Raw genomic sequence first — 16392 nt, 5'->3', positions numbered from 1 at the left:
GATTATAATGGTGTAACTTGTTAAAATAAAAATGTATTTTTTAAACATGTTTTAATTGATATACGATTATGTATATTAATTTGATAAATGTTTAAAATGAAACATTTAAAAGTAAATGACGTAAAGTAAATTAATTAACTAATTATAGGGGTATAAAATGTAAATTTAAAATTATAATTTTAAAAAAATGGTTGTAGGAGGGTGATTGTATATGAGGGGGTGATTGTATATGAGGGGGTGAGTGTATGTGAGGAGAAGAGGGAGTGAAAAAGTGAAAAAGTGATACAAAAGGTATCTTGACCATTTAGTATTTTAAGACTTTTGTTAAATTTGCTTTATAAGATAATATAAATAATCCCAATTATTATAAAGAGAATGTGAGAAAAGTGAGGGTGTGAGGCGTCGAGGTAGTAAGCTATAGGGAATAAGAATGAAGATCATTGATACTGTTTGGTTTAGATAGCTAATGAAAATATAATCATTAACAATGTTTAGAGATGGCAAAAGTCAGTATTCGATTTACAGACCCAATTTAACTGAAAAACCCGTGAATTGATTAGGGCCGAGGAATCCTCGAATTTAAAAACCGCAAAGATAAGACATCACTTATTATAATTGAGTTGCTTTTAAAATTTTGTTGATTTTGCAAATTACAATCGACAAGAATGTCCCACCAACATAGATGGATACATCTTATATCGGTGTCAAACTGGTAAGGAGTTTTTGAAGAAATTAAACTCTTCTGACTTGTAATAAGTTGATAAGTACTTTTGTAGAAAAACATAAGTTGTTTCAAATAAACAATCCCAAACACCATATCCTATGAAATCCCATGAAATGCAAACTAACTCATGGGATTTCTAATCTAATATTTGTAGGATTTCAATGTTTTCAATTCCAGACTTTCTTTTAAACCAAAAGCGTGAATGAAATTCAATTCCAAATCTTTCAAAACTCTGTAAAATCGACAATGGTGTGTATTGAGAGGTTTTCAGTTCCTTTGAGGGTTTTCACAATCTCGAGAGGTTTTTCAATCCGACGTTGTAAGTTGTAACTGGACGACTTGTTTTTCCATAGGTTTTTCAATTCGTATCCAGTCATTTTTTATTTATAAAATTGTATAAAAGTATCATAAAAATACTCGAAATTTTCTATCGTTGAGATACGAACTTTCGCAGTTTTTTGCTCATCATGTATTTATTAATATATTTAAATTAATAAAAAATAATAATTAATTAAAAAAATTGGATATTTTCTTAGTTTATTATCCATTATTTAGAATTTCTTGAAAACCCTTTTTTTTTTTATAAATTTACTTTTTAAATTTTATCTGTATGTATTTCTTGAATACTTAATAATACTTTCTCAAATTTTTTGAAAATTGAATAATACTTTTTAATTTTTTTTTAAAACTTAATAATAGTTCCTCAATAATTTCTATAGATGTTATAGTAACCTCAATTTTTTTTATTAACCTGGATATCCAACCCGTTATGCGAGCCGACTAATTCTAGGACGACCACCTGCTTTGCAGATAGTCCGGAGTCACCGCATTTGAATATTCGTGGCCATAAATGAATTCTTTTTTCCTCCTTGGATTTGAACCTGAGACCTCCATGTACTTTTGACATTTGAAGCCAAGCTCAAACCAATCAGACACCACCCTTGTGGTTGTAACCTCAATTTTTATTTATTAGTAAAAAGTATTTTAATAATAATGCTTTCCCAATTAATAAATCTGCAATTTCTATATAAAAAAGAATATAACTTATATAAATTAAGAATAATGGAACCCTAAAAAATTTGAGAATTTTTTATGTTATAACGTAGATATGTTAGATCATCTCTAACAGATTCTTTAAAACAGTAAAAACTAAATATTTTGTTCTTGTCTGTATTGTTTTCAAAAGTAGAGAAAAACAAAAGAAAACTCCAAGTTAATTTGAAGATCTTTCTAAAATTTAAAACGAGAATCTCTTTTCACCAATGAAATTATATTACTGTTATTTTATATAATTTTTTTTAAATGTGTCGGGATGATATGTAACACGTGGATCTCTTGGGTAAGTATAATTTCAAGTTTTTATTAAGTATTTTAACCTTAAAATAACCTTGATGAAGTATTTTGAGTTTTGGTTCAGTTGGGAATCGCATTTGGTGAAAATTCAAAACGGGTCAAAAATTTCATTGCTTTCGGCCACGAGGTTTTTAGCTACATGGGCACGAGCCCTTTTAAAAAATTGGGCTAAAAACGGGTCAAGGCGTGGAACCCCTTAAATCCCGTTTTTGGTTTTTTTTATTCATTATTTTCTTCACCAACTCACTTCTCTCTCTCTCTCTCTCTCTCTCTCTCTCTCTTTTTCGGTCCTTGATCATTTCCTCCTCCAAATCGACTTTTTCTTTCAAGAGCATATGAGATCTTGCCAACTAGAGATTCAAGTGTTGTAGGTTGAAATTCAAGATCTTCATCTTCTTCATCGTCTTTCCACCGTTGTTGATCATATTTTTGAATTTTTCTTAAAAATTCATTTGAGAGTTCATTCTGACATTTCTGAACTTTTATACTTGTCAAAATGCTTCATTTTAGGGGCTGTTTGTTTGGCTCTTAATGGTGACATTAAGAGTCAACCTCTTTAATCGGTCAGAGGTTGAGATTGTTTGGCAAAAAAAAAATGCCTCTTAATGGTTACAATCCCCCTCTTAACCATTTTGCATCTAGGGTACCACTAAACCATTCAGACATCTATTTTTCCAAGTTTACCCTTCCCAACCCTTCTTCCCAACCCCTCTCTTCACGCACGTCGCCATCGCCGGTTGCCATCGCCGGTCGCCATCGCCGTCGCCGGTCACCTCCACAGCTTCGTCGGTCGCCATCACCGGTTACCCTTCCCACCCCTCTTTTCCAGCCGCGCTCTTCACGCATCTCTGCATCTCTGTATCTTCACCTCCACCATCGTATCCCCCACGATTGTTCGTTCTTCTGTTCACCGTCTTTCCCTAACAAATCGAGTTGCAAACCCTATCGATCCATTGAGCCCTAACGGTGAAGATAACACATCGCCGGTCTTCACAGCCCCTCCCCCACCCTCTCGTCGCCGGTCTTCACAGCCCCTCCCCCACCCTCTCGTTGCCGGTCTTGAACAAGGGCAAGAATTTAGTTTAGGGTTTAGATAATTCTCAATGATTCATCGGATGATGATTCTCGATGATGATTCACWGATTGAAGCCATCGAWKAGGGCAAAGAGGAACAAAAAGTGAAGGTTAAAATGGAATAATGGGTTTTTGTTAGAGAGGGTTAAAATGGTAATTTATTGTCATTCAGAGAACAGTTACCAAACAACATTATTTCATTCAGCACTTAACCATTCTGACCTCTTAACTATTCTGTACTAAATCATTCAGCAACTGCCAAACAGCCCCTTAGTCTCCTAAAACATCCATCTTGGTGTATTTTACATATCATTGGATCTTGAACAATTTTGGGTACTTTGGGAGATTTGGGCGTTTTTATCATTTTTGCTAGTAAATGTTGGATCTTCAAAAATGTGTTTTAATTACACAAATGCTATTTTGGGACTTGAATCGTGTGATTTAACCATATTCGATTTTGTTCATCTTTGGGAGAGTTTTATGTAAAAACAGTCACATTTTGGAACGAAAAATTGCTAGTATTTGGGGATGAAATTTATCTGATATCTTCTAGCCTGCTTGGTGGTTTTGAAAAAGTCTTCTTAGAAGGATCTTGCTTGGAGATCTCAAATCTTCGTCTTTGGGAAGTTAGAGTTTGTGTTTGGAATCTAGGGTTAACTTAACCTAACAAGATGAGTTCAAGCTGTTTAATGAAAATTGTGCACATGCCAAAAACTGTTTATTTTGGACTCTTGAAGTGTTTACCTTAAGATTTATCAAATGTTGTCGATTACTTGATAGATTTGCATATTTTACACATTTGGTTTTATAGAATCTCGAGAAGTATAAATATTGGGGTTTTTGGATATTTTAATAAATAAAACACATTAGTATGTTCTTTTGATGATTTATTGTTTAAATGGAGGTCTTTTGATGTAAATACACTTTTGTGTAACTGGTTTTTATAAACCAGTTGGAAGTGCGTATTTAGTACATGAGGCATTTTGAAAATATAAATAGTATGATTTCATTTGGGAAAACAAAATGACAGGTTTTTGAATTAATCATTGGTTAAATACGGTTTTATTGTCTACAATGACTTTTATTGGATAGTCAATTGAGTTGATGAGCTACTGGCTCAGTTTTGACTCATATGAGTCTTGGGGATGTTTGTCCGGTTTAATTTGCTCTATGACGAGCTTTTGGAGTTATATGCAGTTATGTCATATTTAATTATAAGCTACGTGCTTTAACTATGTTGGTCATTCGATCAAGGTCATGTAATGTATAATTGTAGACTCTAATACAATGGATTCATAAACATAGGAGTCGGTGTTGTTCTTTTAAAATGGGATGGTTGTTCCCCTATTGGGCCAAAAATAGGCATTGGGTCATTGGGGGGCATCATGGTGTGGGCTCTTGCATTCGAACATCTACCATTGACCATAAGGTGTAATTTCTGAGTCGGTTTGATGGGATGTTTATTCCCATATTATATAGCTATAAATAGGCATTGGGTTATCGGGGGCAACGTGATGCGAGCTTATAGTGTTGGACTACAACTATTGATCAATATGACGTAATTTCTAGTGAATGAGCATATATAGGATCATCGGAGTTCCCAAGCGAGGTATAGACGTGGGTGGTTGAACTTGTTGACCATTGATCCGTAGTGGAGCTCTTTAACATAAATTAATGGCTTACCATTGTGTTCGTCACATTCGATGGATACGGGTCTACCCCGTCACCGAAAGGTGTTATCTTTGGATAGTATAATATCCATGTTTTCGGTGTTGTTTTGGGTATGAAGTGTATCCATAATTTATGGTTTTGGCATATAAGATTTCATCCATGTTTTGATGTTTTGGATAATAGAGTTCCATCCATGATTTCAGTATATGATATTAATTCTCATACGTTTTGGGTGAGTATTGAGTTTAATTTCACATTAAAATGGGTGCTTTTTTGATCATCGAGTTTTCACCACCAAAAAAACGGGTTTCAGAAAGGATATTGTTTTTATACTAAATACATTTCATATTGGAAACTGTGATTTAAATAACATTTTTTCAGTTTTACCGTTTTATTATTAAAGATGAAAACTACTTGAACTCACTAGGCGTTAATCATGAACTTTTCTATTTGTCAGCATGTACATCAGATCCTTGTTGGGAAATGTGTATTATTGATGTTAAATCTTAAATTCCTATTATAAGTAATAAAATGTTGACTTATAGAAAGGGATTTGATCATTTATGTGATGTAACCAAATTCGTATTTTTTAATACATTAATACAAGCATAAACAAACAGTGTTGTTTGATGACGGTGTTGAGGAGATAAATACATTTATACGTTTGTACCAAAAGTTACGAACATGTAATCAGGTCTCCTGTTGAATATAATTTATATATCTGTAACACTTTGATCCATATGTATGCAGAAAGACGTATTCTTTTAAACTGCTCATAACCTGCTTGATTTAATGCATGAGAAAGATTATGTCATGGACCCTGGTCTCGATGATGACAGGGGTGAGCAACGGAATCATATTCTCTAGTGGGGATGGGGCTCCTCGATACTCCCTGTCACTGACCCCAGTTGCCATCTGGAATCATATTCTTGTTTATATTTTCTTTCTCATTCCGTAATATGAAACAGACGATTTTATGTTAAAAAGTGTTTAAACTGATTAAGATTTGTTTTCGATCAAAGACACGTAATTTTTAATACAGTCCCAAGCTTGGACTATTATTTAGTTCTTCCCATTTTAGTCCAAATGTAAAGGTATTACGTAAATCCTGCTACTGCTAAATTGTCATTCTACATGTTAGGATCTAAGCCCTTACCACTACGTCAAAAGCAAGTGCTGATGGAGAAGACGCAACTTATTTCCTTATAGTTTAGCAGTCAGCGCCACGTTTTGATTTAAGAAGATGTTGGTCAATGATCCAACAATCCCCCCAGCATCTGCCAGTGCTAACAAGATCTTCGCTAGAAGACAATGGTTGTACAGCATGCCTTTGGCATTATTATGCACCTCATGAGAGTCGAACCCATGACCTGCTCTGATACCACAAGTTAGGATCTAAACGCTTACCACTACGCCAAAAGCAATTGCTGATGGAGAAGACACGCCTTATTTTCTTATAGGCGCCACGTTTCAATTTAGGAATATGCTGGTAAATAACCTAACATTACTAATAATAAGTATGTGAATCCAACCATTTAAGTGGTTATACAGTGTGATCAACTTTTTGATTGGTCCGCATAAAACCGTACCAATCCACTACATTATCAATACAGGCCAATGTGGATCACTGGTCATTTTTCGGACCTGATTTTTGAATCATATCGGATAAAGATCAATTCCACCTGTTATTTTTTATACCCACTAATTTTCTAAAGCGAATCAACAGCTCAAATTTATACTGAATTGGATTAGATCAAGACCGGACTTGTTACAGACTTGACTGGTTCGAAATACTGCTAGTTTGAGTTTGGTTTTTACGTTGCCAAATCTAGACAGACCCAAACATTTCTCGAACAACCTTACACAAACTTTGAACAGAACGATTCGAAACCGATGCATATGCAACTTTAGTTATATAAACTTAAATAATTGAATATATTTTAGGAGAATTTTGAAATGGTCAATTTTTTTTTTATTAACATGAATATCCAACCCGTTATGTGAGTTGATTAATCTCAGGACGACCACCTGCTTTGCAGATAGCCCGGAGTCACCGCATTTGAACTTCCGTGACCACAAGAGAATTTTTATTACTTATTGGATTTGAAATTGGGACCTCCTGATACTTTTGACTTTTGGAACCAAACTCAAACCAATCAGACACCATTCTTGTGGTTGTTAATAATAATTTATTATCTGAATAATTTTTTTTAAGAAATTAAAAGAGGAGAATTCCAGGAGAAAGGAATAAGCCCAAGGGCTGAAAAGCTGCCACGTATAATGGGCTCATCGCCAATTTCGGCCCCAAATAGTTTCTATAAATGCGTACACGTCTCAACTCCAAGCTTTTACTCGTCTATGTTAACGCTTTTCTAGGGTTCACATTTTTACAGTAATCTTTCTCTATTTGCTCCATCTATGGATTAGGGCACGTATTGTTTCTCGTCTTCAACTCAATCTCCGTCTTTTGCGCTTTAGGTAAGCAGGTCTTGTTTGTTATGCTCTACACCGATGTGGATTCATGCGTTTCGTGTTTGTTTGATTGGTAATTTATGTTATTAGTGTTAAGAGTGAGTTGAATTTGTGTTTCGCGGAAAGTATTTTTCAAGGTCGGTTGTATCGTCGTAGAAAGATTTGTTTTTTTATAGATGAATTCGTATTTCATAGGGGTATGTTTTAGGGATTTTAAGTGATTAAGTTTAGTTTTTTGGGAAATTAGGATTTTGATGCATGGGAATCGGGACTTGTTCTTCCGAGTTTTCAGGGTAATTTTTTGTATGTGTGTTTGAGTCTAGGTCGTAGCTTTGAATGGTCGCTAGCGTCTTGAATTGGGAATGGAATGCAGATGAGGATGTTTGTAATTTTTATTTGGATATTAGTCGGTCGGGTTTCTTATGAGTCACGCTTCTTTTGTTGAGAAAAGAAGAAAAAGAAATAACAGAAAGGAGACTTACCTTTCGTGTTGTTGTAAGACCAGGGTTCTGCTTGTACGTACTTAAAAGGAGAATGACTATTTTAAAAGTAAATTAATTCTGTCTTTAGAAAGGGTATTGAGTAGGTTGCTCTTGTTCCCCCCTAAAGTGATCTGGATATGTAATTCTCTATGTTACTGGCTCTTGATATGTATGTATTTACATCTGTTAGTTTGTTCAGTGGGATATTCATTGTCTTTACATTTTCATCTTTCTCTTATGTGGCATTCTGTTTTTGGTCTGTTTGTTTGCTGTTTTAAGTACTTGTTGATATGAAGTCTGTTTAGTCTTTTACTCATTGGTTGAATCCAGATCTTAATTTTTCCTGTTTAGTACTCTTTCATTTCTTTTGGGTTACCGTAAACCTGATCTGCATCTCTGTTTCTCTGTTGATGAACTAGTAATGTTTATCAAGCAATGATAAGCAGGGAGATGATGGGTGTCTCTGAAAATGAGGATGTATTGTATATGTTACATACCATGAGTTTTTTCTTTTTAGAATCAATAGTGGTAAATGTAACATGTTTATTCCAGTGGAAAAAAAATGGTTTTTCACTCTAAACAAGATATGAGAGGCACACGTGTTTTATTTGGGCAAGGATGATCTAGTACTGTGCCCTAACTTCTGAAAATTGTTAATGTTTCAGTTGCTTTGCTGTAGAATATGCATATTGGATGCTTTCTCTCTCGCTGTTGGTCAAGGCATATTCCATGAGCTTTGCAGTATCTGGTGTTCAGTTGGCTTAAGCTCACTTCACTGAAATCAGAGGGTCTTATTGATCAAATTTATATTAGGAACATATACTAGAAGTTCTATATACTTGGTGTAGTTTAAGCTGCTGTTCTTGTAATTTGTTGTCACTGTTTGGTAGGTTCGGATATCCTTTTCCCATTTGTTATGATCCCTAGGTCTTTTGAATGTAATTTTTCTTGCATAAAGATTTAGTGTTCCAAGTTGATATCGAGTGTTCTCCAAAAGAGTGCAATACATGTGATCGTCCTGGGTGCTATTTGAGCAAGCAACACCACAATATCTTCTGCAAATCCAGTCTCCAGACCAAGGGGAGGTCGCTGCAATAACTAAATATGGAAGCAGATGGCGGGATAACCTGTTAGCCCAGCAAAAGGGTCTTGTGTTGTTGGAGTTCTGATATCAACAGTCGTTGAAATATTTATAATCTAGCCAAGGTCATTACTATCATAATCATCATTAGTTGCCTCCAAATTTCTCACCTGTCACTTGTCACACAAGCCGATTAGAAACATTTAAAGAAACCCTTGCCTCTCAAAACAGCTGAAACTTCATTTAATTTCAGGATTTGATGTTTTTGATGAATCAAATTTCATTTATATACCTTGTTGGATGCATCAGATATGTTAGACTATGATGGAGAATTTGTTGCTGGCTTGGAGAGATAGATGACAGTGTATGCCTTTCGCATATTACTTGATGGCCATAAGCAGTATATTTTCATTTGATGTTTGTGACAGACTTATTATCTAAAACGTCCAAGTAAAAATCCTGAAATGAACGTTTTTTTTACACAAGCAAGTTGGAGATGCAGAAATGAGATGCAATCATTCAAATGTAAATTTGACACAAGAATTGTTAGAGAACTGTTTTGATTCTGAGTGTTTCAAAGCTTGTTTTTCTTGGCCAGGAAGCCGGTTTTATCTGATTTAAAATCAGGGTTAAGTGAAACACATAGGGGAAAGAACTGAAATAATCATTATTCATTTATGGAGGGGGTTGTAACATACATGGTATTGATTATTGATTAAAGTGCAAAGTGCCTTTAGAAGGTTACTGAAATTGGTTTTTCTTGAAAGGGTCGACCAGGAATTAATCAAATCATCAATACCGAATCATGATTGCTAGGTTGCTGTCTTCACTTTCTCCTCATGTGATGCTACCATGACTTAAGCACTAAGAGCTAGCAGCAATAATTGCCAGCATTTACCTAGGACTTTGAAAGACATTGCTTAACTACTTGCTTTCTTATTCTTTTATGGGTGTAGCACAGGTAGATGTACTCCTGAACCTGGGGGTTGTGTTGCCCATTATGGGACCGAAAATGCATTGCAAATGAATGATCATTAGGCTTTCAATTGGGTTATCCTACTCTCACCCTTTTATGCAAGTATAAGTTATGACTTAGTACTTGTGGTCCTTTTTTTGATGTGATCTCATTTTTCTGTTGATGAAATGATTTGAATGGGTATAGAGGTAGGTTGATGGTAGAAGACACTTGTTATCAAGTAATATGGCACATAGAATTTTATGAAGTTAGCATATACGTGGTTTCTTATTGTCATCTGATTATACCTTTTTCATGATGTAGTGATGTGGATGGGAATCAAACCATTTATTATCTAGTTTGTTATGTTGGTTATTTGACATCATGCTTTGGATGTGTGGCCGCTTCAATAACTTTATGCGTTCTGTCTGCTATCTGCTAATTGGTTTGTGAAGTCTTTGGTAACCTGTTTTTGTACATATGTTTGGTCATGAAGGTTGCAGGTCTGTGTATGAATCTGTTGTCTAAGTTGGAGGGTGGAATTTTTATATATTTTGTACCTGCAAGTTTTTAGGCAGATGAGATAGTTCTAATTCTGTAACACAGTTATGATAATTAGCCTTTATATTAAGAGGAGGTGATGGTTATCAAAGAGGAGTGTGATGTACGTCTGGAGCTTAATGGTAAGAGTGTTGGGGTTCTAATATATCTGCTGTGTGCACTCTAAGGAGTATGGTCTTGGTCAATGTATTTTAGCTTATGCCATACAGGTGCTAAGATTGTTTCATCTTCCTTTCTTTCTATACGTGTATATGGTGTATATGTATTGATATATCATGTTAAGTTTATATGTGGCTCATTTCCTTGCCCTCCCCCCTTTGGTTATGGAATGAGATAGGTTGATAAGAGTTTTTCTTTGTTATGCTGACTATCTTCGAGTGGCACTTTTACATGTTATGATAGAAGATATCGACTGAAGTTTCTCACATTTCTGAATTCTGTGTATTGTAGACTGTAATTCTGGAACTTGGGTGCATGCTTGATAGCTCATATGGTCGACTTTAGTAGGCATGTTCAGCAGTCTCACATCACAGCCATTATCAAGACCTCTCCAGAAAATGGAACCCGTCTCTAATCAGGACTTGTCACTGTTGAACATGCAGACAGGCATCACTGCTCCAATGTCCACCAATCCTGCATCTCATTTTGTGGTTCCAAACCAGCAGAACACAGCATCATGTCTGGTTTCCAATGTTTCAGAGACAGGAAACATAATGGTTTCAGACAAGCAGTTAATGCCGAATCAGAAAGCTGGAGAGATGGGAACCATGCGGAGTAATGTAGGCCTGCAGACGGCATTATTACCTTCGAAGCGGAAGGCTGCAGCAGAACCCTTCCCCAATAATTCCTTGCCTCAGCAGACATTGGCGCCAAACAAACGAATGGTTCAGATGGAGGCTCATGTAAATTCACCTCGGTTGTCACCTCTCTCTGCTCAAAACAAGAAACATGTGCAATTGCAATCTGTTCCTAATTCTCAAGGATCACTTGGTTCGTCAAACAAGAGAATGATGCGGAATGAGTCAATGCCCGGTAAGACTGGGTCTCCCCGGGTGCAGACATCAAAGAGTAAGACTGCACCGACAGAAGTATCACCAAAGATTCAGAGCGAGTCATATGAAGCAGTACGGATGAAAATGAGGGAAACGTTGGCGGCTGCATTGTCTGTTGGCTCTCAGAATAAAGAGGAAGGTCCTAATAAAGAGGTAGCAAGTAGCATTCCCATGCAATCACATGTGAATTCTCAGTCTGCATCTGTTGAAGCTGATGCAGCACCTGGAAGCCATGTGGAGCTGAAGGAGACACCAGATAATAAGCAGGAGGACCGTGGAAGCGCGGCTGGAGAGACTGCTCCAGAAATGAACATTCAAAATTTAGACCAGACAGGAAAAAGTGATGGACAAAAACCTCAGTACAACTATGTCATGCCTGACACAGATAGTTCATTTGGCGATACATTCTTTGTCAAGGATGAACTTTTGCAGGGAAATGGGCTTTCGTGGGCATGGGATATGGAGGTAGCTGAACTGAAGGAAGTCCAAACCGATGAAAAATCCAATTCAGTGTCAATGGATGTGGGTAGATATGGGACTGAGCAGAGTCAAGGTGCGGAAAGAGAAAAGTTGGATGACATGGGCATGAGCGGAAGTGGGATTGAACAGGTCATTAGTTCTCCACAAGATTTGGCTTTCAAAATTGAAGCAGAGCTCTTTAAATTGTTTGGAGGTGTCAATAAGAAGTACAAAGAGAAGGGGAGGTCTTTGATGTTCAATTTGAAGGATCGTAATAATCCTGAGCTGAGAGAAAAAGTTCTATCTGGTAAGATTTCTCCCGAAAGATTGTGTTCAATGACGCCAGAGGAACTTGCTTCTAAAGAGCTTTCAGAGTGGCGAATGGCAAAAGCTGAGGAATTAGATAAAATGATAGTTTTACCGGATTCTGATGTTGATATGAGACGTTTGGTTAAGAAAACACACAAAGGTGAGTACCAAGTAGAGGTTGAGCAAGATGATGGTGTTTCTGTTGAGGTTTCTGTAGGATCAAGCTCACTCACTCAGTTTCGGCCAAAGAAGAAGAAAACAGATCATATCTCTTCTGCAGCTGAAGAAGTCAAAGAGAAAGTGGTTGCTGAAGGTGATAAGGCTGCTTCAGAAAAACTGGATGCTACTAGTAGTGTTACTGTTTCTACTGATGGGACTGATTTCATGCAAGAACTAATTGTTGATGAGTTCAAGGATGAGGGATTCTTGCCACCGATTGTTTCTTTAGACGAGTTTATGGAATCCCTCAATACTGAGCCTCCCTTTGAAAACTTACCTGTGGATGGTAAGGAAACAAAGCTCCCCTCAGTCAAGGACAACTCAGAAACTGGTGGAGAAACTGGGAATGGGAAGGCGACTCCTGGGATCACTTCAGCAAATCCTGTTGAGACTGGAGCACGTACAAATGACGGATCAAATGTAAAAACCACAGAAGTGTTATCCAGTGCGAAAAGAAATGGAACTTCCGCAGAAAGAAAACTTTTGCCTGGCGAATATTTATGGGAAGGTGATCTCCAGCTGACTCTCTCTTCTGCTGTATCGGTTGTTGGATTATTCAGAAGGTATGCCTTCATGTTCTTTTCTTTAAACTATACCAAAGTTTGTTGTTGAACTTTCTATTTTACAGTTGTCTGGGTTTTGCTTCAATTTTTTTCAAGTTTTTATCTCTGGCATGATGCGTTCTCTCATGGGAACAACACATGTGCATACCTTTTCTCTTGAAACACGTTCTGTTGTCTCATATTATCGAATTTTGGATAACATCTGTCTGGTACAAAAGCTTTGTGGTTGTGGATATATAAATGATCAAAAGCTTTGAAAGCACTTTTGCAGTTTGAGTAGTTTGACCATTGTTTCTTTGTAGCTTGAAAATTGGGCATTCACCCCAACTGCACATTTCTAATGATGCACATTTGTTAAGTCGTGGTATATCAGGAATTATGTAATGATAATGGGTGAGGTTAATAGATTGCACACCAGTTTGGAGTTCTTGTAAATTGACAACGGTCGAGTTGGTGGATTATGTTATTTATCTACTTCTATTTAGATGTTAGTCAGCAGACTGTTTCTGATTAATGATAAGTTTTTCAAGGGTGCGTTTGGTATACAAGATAGAACAAAAACTGGTCTCATGTTTGGTGCATCATTTAGACTGAGATCCGGACAAAATTGCATTTCTTTATCCCATCAAATTAGGTGGAACAAAAATAGGGAGATGAAACAAGATTGATAAATTATCAAACTACCCATTTGATTCACCATTTGGAATGACTATATACTGTATCTTGTTGTGTTGGTTTATTAGTTGATTTTAAAAGACTGGTTGTTGCCTCTGTTTTACTGATATCTTATTCCCCATTTTAGTGGTGAGAAAACGTCAACAAAGGAGTGGCCCGATTCTATGGAGATCAAGGGCAGAGTCAGACTGGATGCATTTGAGAAATTCCTCCAAGAACTTCCCATGTCCAGAAGCCGTGCAGTCATGGTATACTATCAAGTGGTCTTGCTTTTCATCCTAATTACGTTTGATCTTCTCCTTGGTTCGCCTTTTATGGCCATATATTCCTCTCAGGAGACTGTCTCTACGATTGTTATGGCTAATGGTATCCATTATACAAACGAGAATTACACGACATTGTTTTTGTTAGACCATCAATTGATATTAGAACAATCACCAATTCTGGGTAAATGGTCAAATTACACTTTCCAACTCTTTGTAAATCATTTTTTGTTCTTCAAGTTCAATATACAAAATGGCATCGATTTCTTGTAAAGTTACTTTGCAGGTTGTTTTTGTTCTTCATGGTATGACTGAAGACTATAACTGGATATGATCATATGGTTTGCTTTCGATTTCTGTACAAGAAATGTTTGATCCATCCATACGAATCAAAGAGAAAAGAAAAGGCTTTTCAATATATGAATCTCAAACGAAGAACGTCCGACGAAATCGGACAGAGAAAAGGACTTGTATTTGTTGCTTTATTCTTCACTTGCATTGAATGCTTGAAATCGTACCGAAAAACCCAGAAAATTAAAACGGGTGGTGTTTGATTGATATTTTCATGGCGTATTTATGACACATCATTCTAGTCTTGGTGGTTGAACAACATGAAAGAAACCAGAGTTCGTTGAATGATATTTTTCTGGATGAATCTTGATGTAAAAATTGCACTTCTTTTTGCAGGTTGTACACTTTGTTTTGAAGGATGCTTCTTCCGATATCCACCGAGCCAGTCTTTCTGAGGTGAGACTCTTCCGAATAAGGGCATTTTTGTCTTTTCACATAGGGTAGTGTCTTGACATATCTTGTTACTTGCAGGCTGTGGATTCATATGTAGCAGAAGAGAGGGTAGGATTTGGTGAACCTATTCCAGGAGTCGAGCTTTATTTCTGTCCGCCCAACAAAAGAATCACCGAGATGCTCAGCCGGCTGCTCTCCAAAGACCAGACCGATATAACCAAACCGACAGATAACGGGTTGATCGGTGTGGTGGTTTGGCGAAGACCGCATCCTACTATGTTGCCTAATTCATCTTCTCACCATAAACATCATAGAAAACACTTATCATCTAGGAGACAAGAAAATATAAATGCCAATACAAATTCAAAATCTTTGACTTTCGGCCATGGTCAACCACCTAGGGACAGTCGATTGCCGCCACAACCCAATGATGGTGGCGGTGGTGGCGACGACGATGATGACGATATTCCACCAGGATTTGGTCCTGGCGTTGTTGCCCGGGATGAGGATGATTTGCCCGAGTTTAGTTTCTCCAAAGGCTCAAACTCATCCGGGCAGACGTTACCTGCCCAATCCGTGTTTGGGTCAAGAACTGTTCCATCCAACCCCCCTCCTAGACCTGTAGCTCAGATGAGACAGCTTATTTATGAATATGGTCAAACCGGAACCAACCCAGCTGGTTCTGGTGCTGGTGCTGGTGCTGGTGCTGCGAATTGGAACGGAAATAGAGGTTCTGGAATCGAAAACCGGCCTTGGCGGCAAGATGAAGACGATGATATACCAGAATGGCAACCGCAGCTCCAAAACCGCCAGCAGCCGCCAGTGCCTGACCACGGTGTTCAAGAGCTATCGAGGGTTCATCTCGTGAACCAAATTAGGCCAGCAATGGACCAAACTGTAACTCCTGTAATGCCTATTAGACCGCCGGTTAATCCGTTGCAAAATAGTTGGGTGCAACCGCCTCTCCCCCATGGTCTGCCTCCCAACACGGCCGTACCAGGGCAGTACTATGGCGGGCAGTGGCGTCACGATGAACCTAGAGGCAGAGGGTTTTGACTGTTGTAGATAAGTAGCTTTAGGTTCTCTGTTTTTATGGTAGTTTAGTTTTGTAACGCTTTGCTCCATACTTTTAAAAATAATGTTTTGGTGTTTTATGCTCATCGATTGTATCGTCTTTTTGCTGGACGATTTAAATTCTGTTTAATTTAAGAACTGATAAAATTTAAAAGACAACTTCTGAATTGTTAAGAGGTGAATCTTGTTTGGTAAAACAAAAGTCTGTCTTTTAATAGTTCTAAAATGCTCTGAATGATTTTGTATTTTAGGCATCCTTAACCATTTAGCGTCTTAATTTCATTGTAAATAATTAATTTCATTTTGTTCTATACTATAAGAGTCACTTAATCATTCTGACCACTTAATCATTATGTATCAGACCATTCAACAATTGTTTGGGGTTGTTTGTTTACCTCTTAATAGTTGCATTAAGAGGCAGCCTCTGAATCGTTAAGAGGTAATCTTGTTTGGCAAAAAAAAGTCTGTCTCTTAATGGTTCTAAAACCCTCTGAATGATTACCAAAGAGCCCTAATTTCATTGTACACAATTACCAAACAATTATATTTCATTTTGCACTATATCATGAGAGCCTCTTAATCATTCTGACCACTTAATCATTCTGCACCAAACCATTCAGCAATTGCCAAACAGCCATTCTATACCATATCATTCAGCAAC

At 37.0% G+C, this 16392-nt stretch overlaps 1 protein-coding gene across 6 annotated transcripts; it reads left to right on the top strand.

The window, feature by feature from the left end:
- The first annotated feature begins 7153 nt into the window (after positions 1–7153).
- LOC112520879 lies at positions 7154–15875 on the top strand. Of its 6 annotated transcripts, XM_025129501.1 has the most exons (7): positions 7154–7300; positions 8442–8982; positions 10824–10880; positions 10976–12975; positions 13778–13898; positions 14601–14660; positions 14736–15875. In XM_025129501.1, exons 4-7 carry the CDS (start codon positions 10994–10996, stop codon positions 15711–15713), a joined length of 3141 nt encoding a protein of 1046 aa, XP_024985269.1. In that variant the 5' UTR covers positions 7154–7300; positions 8442–8982; positions 10824–10880; positions 10976–10993; the 3' UTR covers positions 15714–15875. The 6 variants fall into 6 exon arrangements, with proteins under 6 accessions (XP_024985269.1, XP_024985270.1, XP_024985266.1 ...); XM_025129502.1 differs by lacking the exon at positions 10824–10880; XM_025129498.1 differs by having other exon boundaries at positions 10824–12975.
- Positions 15876–16392: the final 517 nt, after the last annotated feature.

The sequence above is a fragment of the Cynara cardunculus genome (genome assembly GCF_001531365.2).
Source record: "Cynara cardunculus var. scolymus isolate 2C chromosome LG 11, CcrdV1, whole genome shotgun sequence".
Lineage (NCBI taxonomy): Eukaryota > Viridiplantae > Streptophyta > Magnoliopsida > Asterales > Asteraceae > Cynara > Cynara cardunculus.
The sequence above is the reverse complement of the archived record's forward strand: the minus strand, read 5'-3'. Positions and strand labels throughout refer to the sequence as shown.